The sequence below is a fragment of the Chiloscyllium plagiosum genome, unplaced genomic scaffold (genome assembly GCF_037043375.1).
Source record: "Chiloscyllium plagiosum isolate Xiang-an unplaced genomic scaffold, Cpla_swu_hap1 HiC_scaffold_3, whole genome shotgun sequence".
NCBI lineage: Eukaryota > Metazoa > Chordata > Chondrichthyes > Orectolobiformes > Hemiscylliidae > Chiloscyllium > Chiloscyllium plagiosum.
In genome coordinates, this window is record NW_028270141.1 from 46482620 (window position 1) to 46501388 (window position 18769).

Genomic DNA, 18769 nt, shown 5'->3' on the forward strand with positions numbered 1-18769 from the left:
TGAAGTCCACATTGATGTCCTGGGGTTGAAGTGTTCTGAGGCGGAAGATAAGGCGTTCTTCCTCCAGGCGTCGGGTGGTGAGGGAGTGGCGGTGGAGGAGGCCCAGGACCTGCATGACCTCGGCAGAGTAGAAGGGGGAGTTGAAATGATGGGCCACGGGGCGGTGAGGTTGATTGGTGTCCTGGAGATGTTCCCTAAAGCGAGAAGACGTCCAGTCTCCCCAATGTAGAGGAGATCGCATCGGGAGCAACGGATACAATAAGTGACATTGGTGGATTTGCAGATGAAACTTTGATGGACATGGAAGGCTCCTTTGGGGCCTTGGATGGAAGTGAGGGGAGGTGTGGGCACAGGTTTTGCAATTCTTACGGTGGCAGGGAAAAGTACCAGGAGGGGAGGGTGGGTTGTTCTGGGGCGTGGACCTGATAAATTCTGTCTTGTTTAAAACTGAGGGGTTTTGACCAGCTGCATCATTCCTGGAATATCTATGTTATAACTGCTTAAAAAACTAGCAAAGTTACAGACTGGGCTATTTTCTTGAAATGTTTTGAAGGGGTCAGGTCTGGTCCATGACAGACTGGGGTCTCTTTGCAGGATTTGTTCTGTAGCTCCAATTTGGGATTAGAGCTGCTGGACTCGAAGGCAGCGAGTGTTAGGTGTAGTGCCTTTTGTTCTGGCTGTTGAAATCGGTGGTTTAAACAGTGCTTGGGATAGCAATGGCTCTTTCAGTCACTAAGAGTTTTCTAGAGGTGGAAGAAGTAACTTTGGGGGTTTTACAAAACGTGAACAAGGAAAGGTTGCTGGAATTGGCAGTCAAGCTGGAATTGGAGCTACCTCCTTCCGTGTGGAAAGGAGATACAATTACAGCAATAGCCCTCAGCATTTAAATTTGCTGGAAACATCATCAGAATCTTTGGAGATGGCTAAAATTCAATTAGAAATGAAGTATCTTGAGTTGGAGGCAAAAGATAAGGAAAGGGCAAGAGAAATGAATCTGAATTACAATTAAAACCAGAGGAAAGAGAAAAAGAACAAATCGCTTGAGCAGAATAAAAGAAAAAAGAGAGAGTGAGAGAGAGGAAAGGAAGAAAGAGAGAGAATTTCAACTTAAGAAGTTGTGACTCAGAGAGGAGTTCAAAAATTCACTTCCTGAGATAGTGAGAACTCATGTGGCAGAGCAGAACGTTAAAACGGTAAGATTAGCAGCTGAAATGACTGATGATTATGAGTTAGTTCATAAATCAAACTTTGGGTTCTAACATCAGTTTCAATCTGTAAGGGTTACAAATTGGGGAAAAGAGAAATTCTCACATGGTAAAAAAAAGTAGGTCACAGTGAGATCATAAGGATAGCTTACGACAGGGTAAAATGGAAACCCTTGAAGGGGAAACAGAAGTTAAAAAACTCCAGTGTTTTAACTGCAAAAAAGCAGGCCACATGAAATCACAGTGTTGGTGGGTTAGGAAAAGCACTAGGAAGCCGGATGTAGAAAAACAGGATAAGCCAGCGAATTTTGTTGGAATGGTAATGGGAAGCGCAGTGGAAGCTAGAAAGCAATACCAGAATGTACAAGCTGGTTGGAGGTCAGTTAAGGAGAAATTCCTCATTCCTGAAGAAGGGCTTATGCCCGAAACGTCGATTCTCCTGTTCCCTGGATGCTGCCTGACCTGCTGCGCTTTTCCAGCAACACATTTTCAGCAGCAGGTAAAGAGGCTACAATATTAAGATATACGGGATCCTCTTTGATACTGAAAGATGAAGAATATGTACTGCTGAAGGAGTATTGCCAGAAAAGGTACTAGTAAGGGGAATTCACTGTGAGACAAATGCTCGATTATATAGTCATGATTTGGAGATGCCAGCGTTGGACTGGGGTGTACAGAGTAACAAATCACACAACACCAGGTTATAGTCCAACAGGTTTAATTGGAAGCACCACCTTTCGGAGTGCCGTTCCTTCATCAGGTGGTTGTGGAGTGCACAACTGTAAGACACAGAATTTATAGCAAAAGTTTACAATGTGATGTAACGGAAATTATACATTGAAAAATACCTTGATTGTTTGTTAAGTCTCTCATTTGTTAGAATGATATGTAGATTATAGAGTATAGATAAGAAGGTTGAAGTGGAATTAGCAGAGACCCTGATTGATCAAATGGTTGACATAAAACAGGACTAGATAGAAGACAAACCAAATGTCTTTAGTTCAGAGAAATTAGATGAATTACAGCAGAAAGATGAGAAGCTAAACCAACTATATTGAAAAGCATAAATGGAAGAAGATTCCCCGTGTGCTACAATCTTAAAAATGATGTCTTAATGAGGAAATGGACATATTCAGGCGGATGGGAAATGAGCAGAAGGTCCAGTTGTGTTGCCAGTGAGTTATAGAAAGGAGGTCATGGAGTCCTACAGCATGGAGACAGGCCACTTGGCCCAAACTGGTCCATGCTGACCAAAATGCTGGTCCACGCTAACCTAATTTCCCTGCATTTGGCCCATATTCTTCTAATCCTTTCCTATCCATGTATTTGTCAAAATGCCTTTTAAATATTTTAATGTACCTGCCTCAACCACTTCCACTGGCAGCTCATTCCATGTGCATACCACCCTCTGTACAAAAGTTGTCCCTCAGGTTTCCTTTTATTCTTTCCCCTATAACCTTAAACTGAGGCCCTCTAGTCCTCGATTCCCCAACCCTGGGAAAAAGACTGAGGGTGTTCATGCTATTCATGCCTCTCATGTTCTTATACACCTCTATAATGTCCCCTTTCAGTCTCCTATGCTCTGAAGAAAAATGTCCTAGCTTGTCCAACCTTTCCCTCTAACAGGCAACATCCTTGTAAATTTTTTCTGCACTCTTTCCAGTTAATAACATCCTTCCTACAATGAGGTGACCAAAACAGAAGACAATGCTCAAAGTGCTGCCTCACCAACATCCTGTATAACTGCAATTTAACTTCCCAACTTCTGGACTCAATGCCCTGACTGATGAATATCAGTGTGCCAAAAGCATTTTTCACTGCTCTGTCTACTGTGACTCCACGTTCAGGAAACTGTGAACTCCAAGATCCCTTTATTCCACTACACTCCTCAAAGCCTTACCACTCACCTGGAAACTCCTATCTTGAGGTGTTGTGGGTGGTGCATGAACCACCAGTAGGAAGTCATTTAGGGTTGAGAAAGACTCACGCTAAAATACAAGAACATTTTTTAATGGTCTAGACTGCACACGAATGCAGTTGAATTTTGCCAAATGTCATACATATCAGGTAATTGGAAAACCACAGGCAGTAATAAAACCCGCACCTTTAGTACCAATTCTTGCATTTGGGAAACTTTTTACAAGAGTCTTAATTGATTGTCTAGGACCTCTACCTAAATCAAAAAGTGAAAATCAGTATTTGTTAACAATAATAGATGTATCCAGAGGCCATTTTGCTGTGCAATTTCACAGCAAAAAGGATTGTAGAGAAGTTACTCAAATTTTTCATTAGATACAGACTACCCACAGAGATACAATCAGATCAAGCATCAAGCTTCACGTCACAATTATTCTAGGAAGTTATGGACAGCTTAGAAATAAAACAATTCAAATCTACCATTCAGAATTGCAGAGAGAGCTAGAAAGGTGGTACCAGACATTAAGATCTTGTTGATGGCTTATAGTCAAGATTTTCCAGATGATTGGGATTAGGGAATTCCATTTATACTTTCTGTCATCAGTGATTTACCAAATGAATCAACCAAATTCAGTCCATTTGAATTTGTTTTTGAGCATGAAGTAAGAGGACCACTAAAATTGATTAAGGAGAAATTAGTAAGTCAGAATTCAGAGACCACATATGTGGACTATGTGTCAGATTTTAGCAAATGCTTTAACAGAGCAGGAGAGTTGTCTAGAGAGGATTTACAAGTATCACAGCATATACTGAAACGGGAAGCAGACGAGAAATCAAAAACTAGCAATTTTGCTCTCAGAGATAAGGTGTTAGTATTACTTTCAAGGATACGTGAACCTTTAAGGCTAAGTGGACCTTATCAAGTTGAAAGAAGATTGAGTGAGGTGAACTATTTGATAAGAACTCCAGACAAAAAGAAATCTCACAGAGTGTGTCATGTGAATATGCTCAAAAGATATTTTGATAGGGAAGGAAAGCAAAAGGAGAATGCGTTTATTGGTTACAACTAGGTTCAGACAATTCTGAATTGGACATTTCTCAAATTAAATTGGACAATAAGGAAATTATCAAAAATCGGGATAAATTATTAAGTTAACTTCCAGAGGAAAATCAAAATGACTGGAAGAGTTATTACTATCACATGGGGGAGGTATGTGGAAATAAGGTGGAAAGTACTAACCTGATTATGCATGATGTAGATATAGGAGGTGCTGTTCCGATTATGCATGATGTAGATATAGGAGGTGCTGTTCCGATTAAGCAACATCCTTGTAGGCATAACCCTCTAATGTTGGCACAGGTTCAAAAGCAGATTGTACACATGCTCAGAGATAACATAATCGAAGTGAGTTACAATGATTGGAGCTCACCCATATTAACAGTGCCAAAACCAGATGGCACCCAACAGTTATGTGTGGACTATCGCACAGTCAATGCAGTTACAAAGAGTGCTGCATATCCGATTCTGCATTTGGAAGACTGTATTGAAAAGGTGGAACAACCAACATATATTTCTAAGTTGGACTTGCTCAAAGTATACCGCAAGTACCTTTGTCTGAAAGAGCAAAGACAATTTCGGCTTTCACAACACCAAATGGACTATATCAATTTAAAGTCATGCTATTTGGTATAAAAAATGTGCCAGCCACATTTCAAAGACTAACCAATGAGGTCATCTCTGGATTACCCAATTGTGTCATATATATAGATGACATTGTGATTTTTAATCTCACATGGAATGAATATTTGCAATATTTATCAGAATTGTTTGATCAACTTCAGGAGACAGGCTTGGTGATAAATCTGGCTAAAAGTGAATTTGCCAAAGTCCAAGTCACCTTCCTGCGCCATGTTATTGGACATGGACAAATGGCACCAAGGAATACAAACACAAAGGTAATTGGGGAGTTTCCCTTACCATCGACAAAAAGAGCAGTTCGATGATTCCCGGGATTGAGTGCATTTTATCGAAAATTTGTGCCAAATTTTAGCATTCTGTCTGCTTCACTCACTGAATTAGTGACTAGTGAACTGTCAGAAGGCATTTGACAGCCTGAAAGCTGTGTTAACCATTGCCCTAGTATAAACTATTGCCCTAGCTAAGATGTGGCCTTAGCCACACCTAATAATGCAAAGCCATTCAAGGTGGCTATCGAAGCTAGCGATGTGGGTGTTGATGTTGTGCTCTTACAAGAAGACGACAAGAAGATAGAAAAACTTATCGGGTATTTCTCCAAGAAACTGAGAATTCATCAGCAGAAATATTCTACAGTTGAGAAGGAGGCTTTGAGCTTTGTGTTGGCGTTACAATATTTCAATGTTTATGTTACCAGTAATGTATCTGAGACAATCATACACACTGATCATAACCCATTGAAGTTTGTGAAGAAATTTAAGGACAAAAATTCCAGACTGTTTTGGTGGAGTTTCTTGTTACAGCCATTCAATTTGAAAATTGTGCATGTGGCAGGACAAGAAACGTGGTTGCCGATGCACTGTCGAGACTTCGATGAGAAACAGAAGCGCTTGGTGGCAGGAGTAAATGGACTGAAACGGAATGTAATAGTGCATTTTTGCATGTTTATAGTCAATGTAATGTGTGTGGGTGTAGTAACAAGTTAACATTAGGGGGTTTTAAAATCAAGTCATCTTTGGATATTGATGGTTCATTTTTTTAAGAGGGGAGGTGTGACGATGCTATTTCATTAACAAGGTTAGGTTATCCATGGTTTTTTTTTTCCCCAGAGGGATTGTAAACACATAGATTCTGAAATGTCTGGGTTTATTTACTTAAAGAAGCTTTTAAGCTTTTAAACAAACAATTGTACAATGAAAGGGGAGTGGCCAGTTCTCTCAGCTCAGTTTTTTTCCAGTTTGGTTTGGTTTGGTTTAGTTTTTAGTAGTCTAGCTGTTCAGAACTGCTAGTCAGTTGGTTTGAGGCTGCTAGTCAAAGAAATAGCTACATGGAAGAAGGTGTTCCATGCCGACTCTCTGCCATCTCTCTCTCTCCTGTAAGATCCTGTGTTTGATTTTACTTTTTTTGCCAAGGGATGATTATGGGGATTGTTGCAGATATTTGGAACAGCATCATTAAATTGGGATAACCTGTTGGGTTTTTAGATACATTAAGTTATTCTGTTCTCTTTTGTTTGTGTTTCATGCATTACTCTGTAAATAAATTGTTTTGTTTAAAACCGAAGGGTTTTGAACAGCTGCATAACTCCTGGAATATCCATGTTACACTTGCTTAAAACAACTAGAAAAATTAGGGTCCGACTATTTTTCTGAAATGTTTTGATGGGGTCTGCCCTGGTCCATAAAACAAAATCTTAAGGTCTTTATCTGAACCGATATAGCAGTTTTACCAAGCTAGATAATTTGAAGCCATAAATAGGGATAAACTAAATAAAAACAGAAAGTACTGGAGAAACACATCAGGTATAGCAGCATATGCAGACAGTTCAACTATGTTAATTTGAATGGATTATGATTCTGTTCTTCTATCCACAAGTACGATCATATCTGCAGGATTTTCATTTTATATTTTAGATTTCCAGCAATCGCAGTTTCATAGAATTAAATTAAAATGACTTGAAACAATGTCGAGACTTGATTGAAGGGCGGTCATGACTGCGAACTCAATATTCAAAGGTATTTGAAAAACTTTAAAAGTAGACTAAAAGGAAAAGAGGTGGGGTAGCTTTGTTATTAGTTGCACAGTGAGTCATGATACAAGTGTAATATATCATGTTGCAAAATCAGTTTGGGTGGAAGTAAGGGACATAAAGAGAAAGAAGTCATGGATGGAGCTAATTTATAGCTCTTTACCCTACAAAGAGTTGCCTCACTGTAGGGTAAAGAATAAAACAAGAAATAGCAAAGACATTTTAGAAGGGCATGATAATATAAATTAATTTGAATATTTACTGGACAAATCAAATGGGCAAGGGTAAAATTGGAAGACATTTGTAGTATGCATCAGGAAATTTTTCTTACGCAGTACGTTGCAAAACTCTGCGCCAGAACAGGCTATTTTAGATCCAATAATATTGAATGAGGTATACCTAATAAGAGGTATATAGTTATGGATTAAGAACAAAAAACAAAGAAAATTACAGCTCTGAACCGGCTCTTCTGTCCTCCAAACCTGTACTGATCCAGAGCCTCTATCTAAACCTATCGCCTATTTTTAAGGGTCTGTAATCCCTCTGCTCCCTGCCCATTCATGTATTTGTCTAGATACATCTTAAATAACAGTATCATACCCACCTCTACCACCTCTGCTGGCAATGTGTTCCAAGCACCCACCATCCTCTGCGCAAAGACCTTTCCACACATATCTCCCTTAAACTTTTCCCCCTTACTTTGAACTTGTGATTCCTAGTAATTGAGTTCCCCGCTCTGGGAAAAAGCTTCTTGCTATCCACTCTATCTACACCTTTCATGATTTTGTAGGCCTCAATCAAGTACCCCCCACCCCAACCTCCTTCTTTCCAATGAAAATAATACTAATCTACTCAACCTCTCTTCACAGCTAGCCCCCTCCAGACCAGGCAACATCCTGGTGAACCTCCTCTGCATCCTCTCCAAAGCATCCACATCCTTTTGGTAATGTGGCGACTAGAACTGTACACGGTATTCCAAATGTGGCCGAACCAAGGTCTTATACAACTGTAACGTGACCTGCCAACTCTTGTACTCAATACCCCATCCGATGAAGAAAGCATGCTGTATGGACCTGAACACCCAGATCTCTCTGTACGTCAATTTTCCCCAGTACTTTTGCATTTACTGTATAGTTTGCTCTTGAATTGGATCTTCGGAAATGCATCACCTCGCATTTGCTCAGACTGAACTCTCTGCCATTTCTCTGCCAAACTCTCCAGTCTACCTATATTCTGCTGATTACCAAAAGAACAAGTTCTGAGGAAGGGTCATTGGATCTGAAACATTAACTCTGCTTTATCTCCAGACCTGCTGAGTTTTTCCAGCAATTTCTGATTTTGTAGTTCAGGATCTCTGGATTACTACCGAGACCATATTATAATTATAGAATTTCAAATTCAGTTTGAGGGAGAGCAATTCAGATTACAAACCAGTATCTCAAACTTTAATAAGAGCAATAACAGATGTATGAAGAAAGAACAATATAAAGGGAGCTAGGAAAATAGGCAAAGTGAAAGTTGGTGGACGAACAGTAGCAGAAATTCAAGTAAATATTTCATAATGCTCAGCAAAGATTTATTCTGGTCAGAAAGAAGATCCTGATAAGAAGGATGAATCATATGTGGTTAACAAATGTAGATAATTTAAACCAATATTTTGCATCTGTCTTCACTATAAACATCCCAAACAAATAGGTAAACAAGGTGCTAATATCTATCACCAGGGACAAAACTTTGACAGCATAATGGGACAAAAGGCAAACAAGTCTCCAGGACATAAGGGTCTGCTTCCAAGAATTTAAAGGAAGTGGCTGTAGAGATAGTGAAGGCATTGGTCAAAATATTCCATAACTCACTGGATTCTAAGAGGGTTCCAGCTAATGTGACACTTCTCTTCAAGAAGGGAGGGAGACAGAAAGGAGGAAAATATAAGCCAATTAGTTTGACATCTGTCATTGGGAAAATGCTAGAGTGATGAAATAGTAGGACATTTACAAAACCTTCACACAATCAAGCAAGTAACATGATTTTGTGATAGGGATACGTTTGACTAATTTGCTAGAGTGCTTTAAGGATATAACACAAAGCTAATCAACTCTAGGGGGAAACCAGCAGATCTAACGTATTTGGATTTCCAGAAAGCATTTGATAAGGTACCACAGGAAAGGATATTGCTCAAAATAAGAGCAATTGAGGTAATGTATTTGCAGAGATTGGGGATTGATTAACAACAGAAGACAGATAGTTGAGATTGGTGGTCCTCTTCCAGATTGCAAAGATGTAACTTGTGGAGTACCATAAAGATAAATCCTCAGACCTGTACATAGTTCTTTGAAAGTGGCATCACGGGTAGACAGAGTGGTTAAGAAGGTGTTTAGCATGCTTGCGTTCATTGCTAAGACCATTGGATATACGAGTTGTTATACTGAGGCTGTGCAGGATGTTGGTGAGGCCACTTTTCGAGTATCTTGCACAGTTCCTGTTGCCCTGCTTTTGGAAGAATGTTATTAAAATGGAAAAAAGACCTACTCCTGTTCTTATTTCTTCTATCCTATTGAATGATAGTTGGATGGTGTGGCGTTAGCATCTTGTCTGTTAGTGTGCTGGTGTGAGCAAAGCACCCTGTAACTTTTTTTGGAGTACAAGCGATTTATTTAAATGCACGGCACTTTTATATCGTTTTGTATGATCATACTTGTGTGCTTCTGTGTGTGGCAAGTGAAGGCACTTTATAGCCAAACAGTTTAAGAAACCCAAATCAGTAACACCTGATTTTACAAGATGTAATTCATTTGTGCAATTTGTGTATGTTTCAAGGATATTTTGACCCTTGCATTCGTAGATTTTTGGGAGTGGAGCAAGAGAAATGAAGAGCAAGTTAACATTCAAAGTACAAGGATTTGAAGTGAACTTAAAGAGATGTAGAAACTTGAAGGGAATAGCAGGCATATTTGAAAATAAATATATTGGTTGACTTTACATATTTCAACCTATGCAATAACCATCTGGATAAATAAACCACCTGGTGCAATCCAGTGAATGGCATTATAAATATGGAGGTAAGTAAAGTGCTCACAGCCAAATGATGAAGTGCCAAAACACAGAAAACTCATGAGTGATATCTGTTAAACCATATGTGACACAGAGTATGGTCAAGTGGCCAGCAGCAGAAATGGCCACAAGACTGGTTTAGAGCTACAGTCAAGCTAATTTAACTCTGGCATCGGTTAAAGCTGTAGCCAGGACATGTTGTGACCTGTCCTGTAAGCTGTGACCTGCAGTTTCCTGTGTTGACCAAATAAGGTGGTCATGATGATCTGCTAGATAGGTTGGCACCACTATTACCTTATATGGAGCATGGTATCTAGCTGTTTGTGACTTGGTGTAAACACTTGAGGGTTGTTTTTTACCAGTAAATTCCATTAGCTGGGATCAAACATTGTGATCAAGTTTGATCAATTCATTGACTGAGTGCCAGAGAAGATTCTGGAAACAAGGACATTTTGTGCTCAAAGTTCGCAGAACAAAGAATTTTGCAGGAGAAGCCTTCGAGACCAGCACTTGAGAAATATGTGCCCTGAAGTTATCTTCAATGAAGACAAAGGACCCTAAGGCAAGATCTACGCTGAGAGCAAATGTTGACCACTTCACTCAAATCGGGGTAGTATTTGTTTTAAGCTAATCTTACAGAGTTAAAGTTAGAGTTAGAATTACATGCAAATTAAGTAAAGTAAACGAGAGTGAAGTTAAATGAAGTGAGTTAAAGTTGAAGGTAGACGAAGTAAGAAGTAAAAGTTGCAACAAATGTATGTATTATACCGAGCATTGGTACTTAAAGGGCTAAACAAAGAAGGTCTTTTTAAAATTAAAGTCTGAGTCAGTTCCCTTAATTTTTCTGACACACAAGGGAAGAACGCCTGAGTAAAAGGTTTGAGCACACCTTTATGGCAACAAGATATAGAGACAAGATAATCCTAATTTGTCTGTTCAAGAGTTTCTGCCATATTATAGTATACAGCAGATATATAAATAGTTGAAAAGAACTTTAGGCTATAGATGAATGCAGATGTTACTGCAGAACCAAACTTGGGGGTAGACCAGGTAATGCATTTCATTCCATTTTTCATCTAAAGAGAAATTTTATTGATTTTTTTCCAACTATATTTATTTCAATATTACACATTTATCAAAATGAATATATTTAATATCAGCTGTCTTGTGGAATTTCTTAAGGTGTGTCTAAGGATTTACTTTTAATGACATAGGGATGTCATCAATGTACTTTGATTGGAAAGTAACATAATAAGTATGGGTTATGCTTACAAGAAATAAGGTTACAACGAAGCTTCTGTGCAGAGTGGTACTTACAACAGCTGGAATTTCACAGGCAGTTTCTCGTTGATTTTGTTCTGGGTCACAGTAAATCCTTAACTTTTGAACTTCAAACTGTAAACAAAATATAATGATAGAAGTATTTGTATTTTGCCTTTTTAAAACAATGGTATATATTGTTCTATATCCAACACTTCATAATATTAAATTTTGGAAATATGATGGAAGTGTTTTGATTTTTATAACTTATAAATCTTAGCCTCTCATTAGTTTGCTCAGGAATTGCTACTCAATGAGAGCATTTCCATTCATTTTTATTACACCAACTTGAAACCAGCAAAACATCAAGAGATAAATAGTAAAGACAGATCCCCTCTCTCAGCCTTTAGTGTTTGCAGGAAGTCATTACTGCATGAATGGAATTTTTGAGAAGTCAAACTTACTGGTACAGTTGCTTCTTTCCCAAAGTACTTCCCTATTTGTGTTCTTCCACTGATGAAGATACCAAGAACCGGTTCTAGTTGCCTTGTCTCAATCAATTTATCATCTAGGTATAACGTGGCATCCCTCTCTGTTACGAGGACTCGCAATAAGTGCCAGTTTTCATCAAACAATGCCTTGAACCAGAATGAAATGAGATAAAATAAGATTTTATTTTAAGATGAGTTAATCTGTTAAATCCTGACAAACTTGGCAATAAGAGCTGATTCCTTGAAATTAGGAAAGAAATAAAGAAGTTCTCTGACTACAAAGAAAACCTTACTGCTATTGTTGTAATAACTGTTAATGTAATACCAGTCAGTCAAATTTGTAGAGAACTTGGAGATGGTTTTAAACATTTAAACTTATTATTAAGATACATGTTAGGACAGAATCCTTTTTTGTACAATACAATGGGCTAGATGAAGGTGGAAAAGGAGGAGAGCAATCAAAAGGTTTCACCTGGCTCCCGTGCAGGAAATGGGTCTACCACTTGCTCCAATCCATCAGGTTAAATGCCAATGTTGCATCTTAACTGATGTCTCTGGTATGGTCATCAACAATTTACCAAGGCAAATGGGCAGCCATGCCAGAAGAGTGATGGCAGTTGAGTCCAAAGCACTGTGGAGACTTGCATTTGTGTGTCTCGGAAGCAACAGGTGAATGACATGCTGTACGTGCAATGGAGGTGCACATATAAAAGTGGTTTTAATGACATAACACTACACTGTATGGCATTTTTGTTTGTTCTCCATAAAGGCTGTATATGCTTCAGGCCATAGCCATACTGTGGAAAGAGCCCTCCAGGAATGAAAAAAAGTCAGGACCCCAAAGGATGCATTGTCATCTGCCTCATTATCAGCCAGTGTCAGCACAGTTACATCTACACAGTCTGTGGGGCTTATATAGATTGAGGAAAACAAACTGAAAACCAAACCAGAGACATGTCCCAGAAACTGAAGCTGGATGTGACATTTGGATAATCAGATGATCACAGGACAGCTGAATATCAGACACCCTGATCAGCCCATGTTGATGACAAGCCTCTGGACATGACCACAAGAACCTGCTGGACATGCAGCAGAGGTACAATATGGTAGAGATGGCGCGGATTATGATTTTTTTTATTATTAGATTCCCTACAGTGTAGAAACAGGCCCTCCAGCCCAACCAGTCCACACTGACCCTCCAAAGAGGAACCACCCAGAGCCATTCCTCCTGACTAATGCACCTAACACTACGGGCAATTTACCATGGCCAATTCACCTGACCTGCACATCTTTGGACTGTGGGAGGAAACCGGAGCACTCAGAGGAAACCCACGCAGACACAGGGAGAATGTGCAAACTCCACACAGACCGTTGCCCACAGCTGGATTTAAACCTGGGACCCTGGTGCTGTGAGGCAGCAGTGCTAACCACTGAGCCACCGTGCATAACTTTAGGTGGGATATGGAATTGTTCAAACATTTGGCGATATGAATTCATCCAAGAGGAGGAACATCACAACCATGGTGAGCAAGGTCAAGGATTCAATTCATATGCACTCTGATCTGCATACAATGGCTCTAGCCATGGGTTCAATGCAACAGTGGATTGGCAAGAGGGGTACAAGACATATGGGCCTCCTTCTGAGAGTCCCTTTCCCTTAGGGAGAGAGGATAGTGCATTTGCACACACAGATGGTGGAGCAGCATATGCCAGCTGCCCAAAGGTCCTCATCTCAAGACACTCTTATGACTTCTCCACCAAAGACCCCAACAGCTTCTTCAAGCAAGAGCAAAGGGAATGGCCCTTCAACAATGCATAAGAACCCCAGTACATAACAGTCCTCAAAGCCCTATAACTGAATATGACATTTGTTACAGCCATCAAAGCAATAGGGGGGTCACAATGAACAAACTGCCTCAATTTCAAAATTATAATGTCAGGGCAGAACCAGACATAGTAGGAACAAAAAAAAATTGTAAATAGTTTGAGCATTAATGAGGCGTGTATTTTCATGTGTTTCCATTCTTAAAAAATGTATACAATTTTAACAGTTTGCTATAGTTGCTCCTGAATTATTGAGATTTATAGGGCATGTTATAGTATCTGCTCTAACAGTGATGGTCCTTCTCAAATGGTTCTCACAAATGTGATGGCTAGAAAGGCGATAAGGACAAAAACATTATTATTGAAATAAATGTGGTGCACTTTGCACATCCTCTATTGAATTTTCATGTAAATTATTGTTTCTGTGTTGATCATTTTGTGGAATGATAGTAGGCACATCTGGTCCCACATCCATGCACTGCAACGGATTCCAGTCTCACTCACTCTTATTGGGTATAAGAGAGACAGGAGTATTTGCATTCAAAGCACTTCAAAGATGTTGCTGAAGCATCATAACTGGGCAAGGCAGGCTGTTACATGGAAGTCCACATACCCCTCAAGAGGTCCTAGAGGGATATGTGCACTTCCATATAATATGATTTGGAGATGCCGGTATTGGACTGGGATGTACAAAGTTAAAAATCACACAACACCAGGTTATAGTCCAACAGGTTTAATTGGAAGCACACTAGCTTTTGGAGTGCCGCTCCTTCATCAGTTATAATAGTTATAGCAGTTACTACTGAGTTTGGTGACAAAGCTCCAGTATCTAATATAATGCTGTGATCAACACTGTAGCACCATAACCTAAACAATCTTCGAATTTGAAAGATCTTATATTCCTGTATGAAATCCTTGCCTGGGTGGCACTGAATGTTAAATTAATTTTCAAGGCCATCTTGGCAGTAGGGTTGAAAACTAGAGGTCATAAATTTTGAGTGGGAGGCAAGAACCAGAAGTGACATGGAATCATAGAGACCTACAGCACGGAGACAGGTGCTTTGGCCCAAACCGCTCCATGCCGATCAAAATTTCCACCTACATTAACCGCATTTCCCTGCACTTGGTCCATATCCTCCTAAACCTTTCCTATCCATGTATTTATCCAAATACCTTTTAAATATTGTTTGTACACCCACCTCAACTACTTTCATTGGCAGCTCAATCCATATGCTTACCACCCTCTGTATAAAAAGGTTGTCCCTCGGGTTCCCCCTTATTCTTTTCCCTTAACCTTAAACTGATGTCCTCTAGTCCTCAATTCCCCAACCCAGGACGATTCACCCTATTCATGCTTCTCACGATCTTATAAATTTCTATAAGATTCCCCCCCCCTCAGTCTCCTACACTTTAAATAAAAAAGTCTATCTTGTACAAGCTCTCCCTATAACTCTGACCATTGAGTCCAGGCAACATCCTTGTAAATTTCTTCTGCACTCTTTCCAGTTTAATAACATCCTTCCTATACCAAGGTGATCAAAACTGAACACAATGCTCCAAGTGCGTCCTCACCAACGTTCTATACAACTGCAACATAACTTCCCAACTTCTATACTCAATGCTCTGACTGTAGGTGGGCGGCACAGTGGCACAGTGGTGTGGGCGGCACAGTGGCACAGTAGTTAGCACTGCTGCCTCACAGCGCCAGAGATCCGGATTCAATTCCCACCTCAGGCGACTGACTGTGTGGAGTTTGCACATTCTCCCCATGTCTGCGTGGGTTTCCTCCGGGTGCTCCGGTTTCCTCCCACAGTCCAAAGATGTGCAGATCTGGTGAATTGGCCATGCTGAATTGTCCGTAGTGTTAGGTAAGGGGTAAATGTAGGGGTATGGGTGGTTTGCGCTTCGGCGGGTCGGTGTGGACTTGTTGGGCCAAAGGGCCTGTTTCCACACTGTAAAGTAATCTAATCTAATCTAATCTTGAAGGCCAGTGTGCCAAAAGCCTTCTTCACTGCCCTGTCGACCTGTGACTTCACTTTCAGAGAACCATGCACTTGAATTCCAAGGTCCCCCTGTTCCACTACACTCCTTAAGGCCTTACCATTCACCATGCAACTCCTACCTCGATTTGACTTTCCAAAATGCAACACCTCATACTGTTCTATACTAAACTCCATTTGCCATTTCTCGGCCCACTTCCTCAGCTGATCCAGGTCCTGCCGCAATTCCTGGTAACCTTCCTCACTGTCCACAATACCACCTATTTCAGTGTCATCTCCAAACTTACTAATCATGCCTTGTACGTTCTCATCCAAACCATTAATAAAGATTACAAACAGCAATGGGCCCAGCACTGACCCTGAGGCACTTCCTTTGTTACCCTCTGCTTCCTACCATTAAGCCAATTGTGTATCCAAATTGCTAGCCCCTCCTGGATTCCATGCAATCTAACCTTCCAGAGCAGCCTTCCATGTTGAACCTTAATAAATGCCTTACTGAAATCCACAAGTTTTCCACCAACCACACTACCCTTGTCAAACTTCCTGGTTACTTCAATCAAAGAACTCTAACGAATTTGTTGGACATGATCTCTCATGCACAAAGCTGTGCTGACTGCTGCTAATCAAACCTTGTCTTTCCAAATACATCTATATCTTATCTCTCAGAGTCTTCTCCAGTAACTTACCCACCACGGATGTTAGGCTTACTGGTCTATAGCTCCCAGGTTTTTCTTTGTAGCTCTTAAAATAGTGAGGGAAAAGGAAAGACCAGATCTAAAAGTTGAAGTTCTAAATTGGAGAAAGGCCAATTTTGATGATATTAGGCAAGAACTTTCGAAAGCTGATTGGAGGCAGATGTTCGCAGGTAAAGGGACGGCTGGAAAATGGGAAGCCTTCAGAAATGAGATAACAAGAATCCAGAGAAAGTATATTCCTGTCAGGGTGAAAAGGAAGGCTGGTAGGTATAGGGAATGCTGGATGACTAAAGAAATTGAGGGTTTGGTTACGAAAAAGAAGGAAGCATATGTCAGGTATAGACAGGATAGATTGAGTGAATCCTTAGGAGAGTATAAAGAAAGTAGGAGTATACTTAAGAGGGAAATCAGGAGGGCAAAATGGGGACATGAGATAGCTTTGGCAAATAGAATTAAGGAGAATCCAAAGGGTTTTTACAAATATATTAAGGACAAAAGGGTAACTAGGGAGAGAATAGAGCCCCTCAAAGACAGGCAAGGCAGCCTTTGTGTGAAGCCACAGAAAATGGGGGAGATACTAAATGAATATTTTACATTAGTATTTACTGTGGAAAAGGATATGGAAGATATAGACTGTAGGAAAATAGATGGTGACATCTTATAAAATGTCCAGATTACAGAGGAGGAAGTGCTGGATGTCTTGAAAAGGCTAAGGGTGGATAAATCCCCAGGACCTGATCAGATTTACCGGAGAATTCTGTGGGAAGCTAGAGAAGTGATTGCTGGGCCTCTTGCTGAGATATTTGTAGCATCAATAGTCACAGGTGAGGTGCCGGAAGACTGGAGGTTGGCAAACGTGGTGCCACTGTTTAAGAAGGGCGGTAAAGACAAGCCAGGGAACTACAGACCAGTGAGCCTGACCTCGGTGGTGGGCAAGTTGTTGGAGGGAATCCTGAGGGACAGGATATACATGTAATTGGAAAGGCAAGGACTGATTCGGGACAGTCAACATGGCTTTGTGCATGGGAAATCATGTCCCACAAACTTGATTGAGTTTTTTGAAGAAGTAACAAAGAAGTTTGATGAGGGTAGAGCAGTAGATGCGAAGTATATGGACTTCAGTAAGGCGTTCGACAAGGTTCCCCATGAGAGACTGATTAGCAAGGTTAGATCTCACGAAATACAGGGAGAACTAGCCATTTGGATACAGAACTGGCTCCAAGGTAGAAGACAGAGCGTGGTGGTGGAGGGTTGTTTTTCAGACTGGAGGCCTGTGACCAGTAGAATGCCACAAGAATTGGTGCTGGGCCCTCTACTTTTTGTCATTTACATAAATGATTTGCATGCGAGCATAAGAGGAACAGTTAGTAAGTTTGCAGCTGACATCAAAATTGGAAGTGTAGTGGACAGCGAAGAGGAATACCTCAGATTGCAACAAGATCTGGACCAGATGGGCCAATGGGCTGAGAAGTGGCAGATGGAGTTTAATTCAGATAAATGCGAGGTGCTGCATTTTGGGAAAGCAAATCTTAGCAGGACTTTTACACTTAATGGTAAGGTCCTAGGGAGTGTTTCTGAACAAAGAGACCTTGGAGTGCAGGTTCATAGCTCCTTGAAAGTGGAGTCTCAGGTAGATAGTATAGTTAAGAAGCGTTTGGTATGCTTTCCTTTATTGGTCAGAGTATTGAGTATAGGAGTTGGGAGGTCATGTTGCGGCTGTACAGGACATTGGTTAGGCCATTGTTGGAATATTGCGGGCAATTCTGGTCTCCATTCTATGGGAAAGATGTTGTGAAACTTGAAAGGGTTGAGAAAAGATTTACAACGATGTTGCCAGTGTTGGAGGATTTGAGCTACAGGAAGAGGCTGAACAGGCTGGGGCTGTTTTCCCTGGAGTGTCGGAGGCTGAGGGGTGACCTTATAGAGGTTTACAAAATTATGAGGGGCATGGATAGGGTAAATAGACAAAGTCTTTTCCCTGGGGTCGGGGAGTCCAGAACTAGAAGACATAGGTTTAGGGTGAGAGGTGAAATATATAAAAGAGACCTAAGGCGCAATTTTTTCACGCAGAGGGTGGTACGTGTATGGAATGAGCTGCCAGAGAATGTGGTGGAGGCTGGTACAATTGCAACATTTAAAAGGCATTTGGATAGGTATATGAATAGGAAGGGTTTGGAGGGATATGGGCCGGGTACTGGCAGATGCGACTAGATTGGGTTGGGATATCTGGTCGGCATGGATAGGTTGGATCAAAGGGTCTGTTTCCATGCTGCACATCTCTATGACTCTATGACTCTTCTTGAATAAGGGCAGAACATTCGTTACCCTCCAGTCTTCCAAGACCTCACCCATAGCTAACGATGATGCAAAACTATCAGCTTACAATTTCTTTTCTAGCCTCTTGCAATGTTCTTGGATATATCTGGTCAGAACTAGGAGATTTATCCACCTTCATACATTTGAACATGTCTGACACCTCGTCTGCTGTGATATGGACTGTCCCCATGATATGCCATGATGAGCAGAGCAAGTGATTCGAATTTAGAATGCACTTCCTGACAAAAGATGGATGCAAATTTAACCTGGTTTTCAATATAGAAT

At 40.5% G+C, this 18769-nt stretch overlaps 1 protein-coding gene across 1 annotated transcript in view; it reads right to left on the reverse strand.

The window, feature by feature from the left end:
• Positions 1-18769, reverse strand: part of col21a1 (collagen, type XXI, alpha 1) — a 474425-nt gene that overhangs the window by 396150 nt on the left and 59506 nt on the right. The window contains exons 6-7 of the mRNA XM_087979161.1: positions 11623-11796; positions 11216-11293 (exon numbers count right to left, since the gene is read on the reverse strand). Of these exons, the coding sequence (XP_087835287.1) occupies positions 11216-11293; positions 11623-11796 (252 nt within the window). The remainder of the gene's footprint in view (positions 1-11215; positions 11294-11622; positions 11797-18769) is intronic.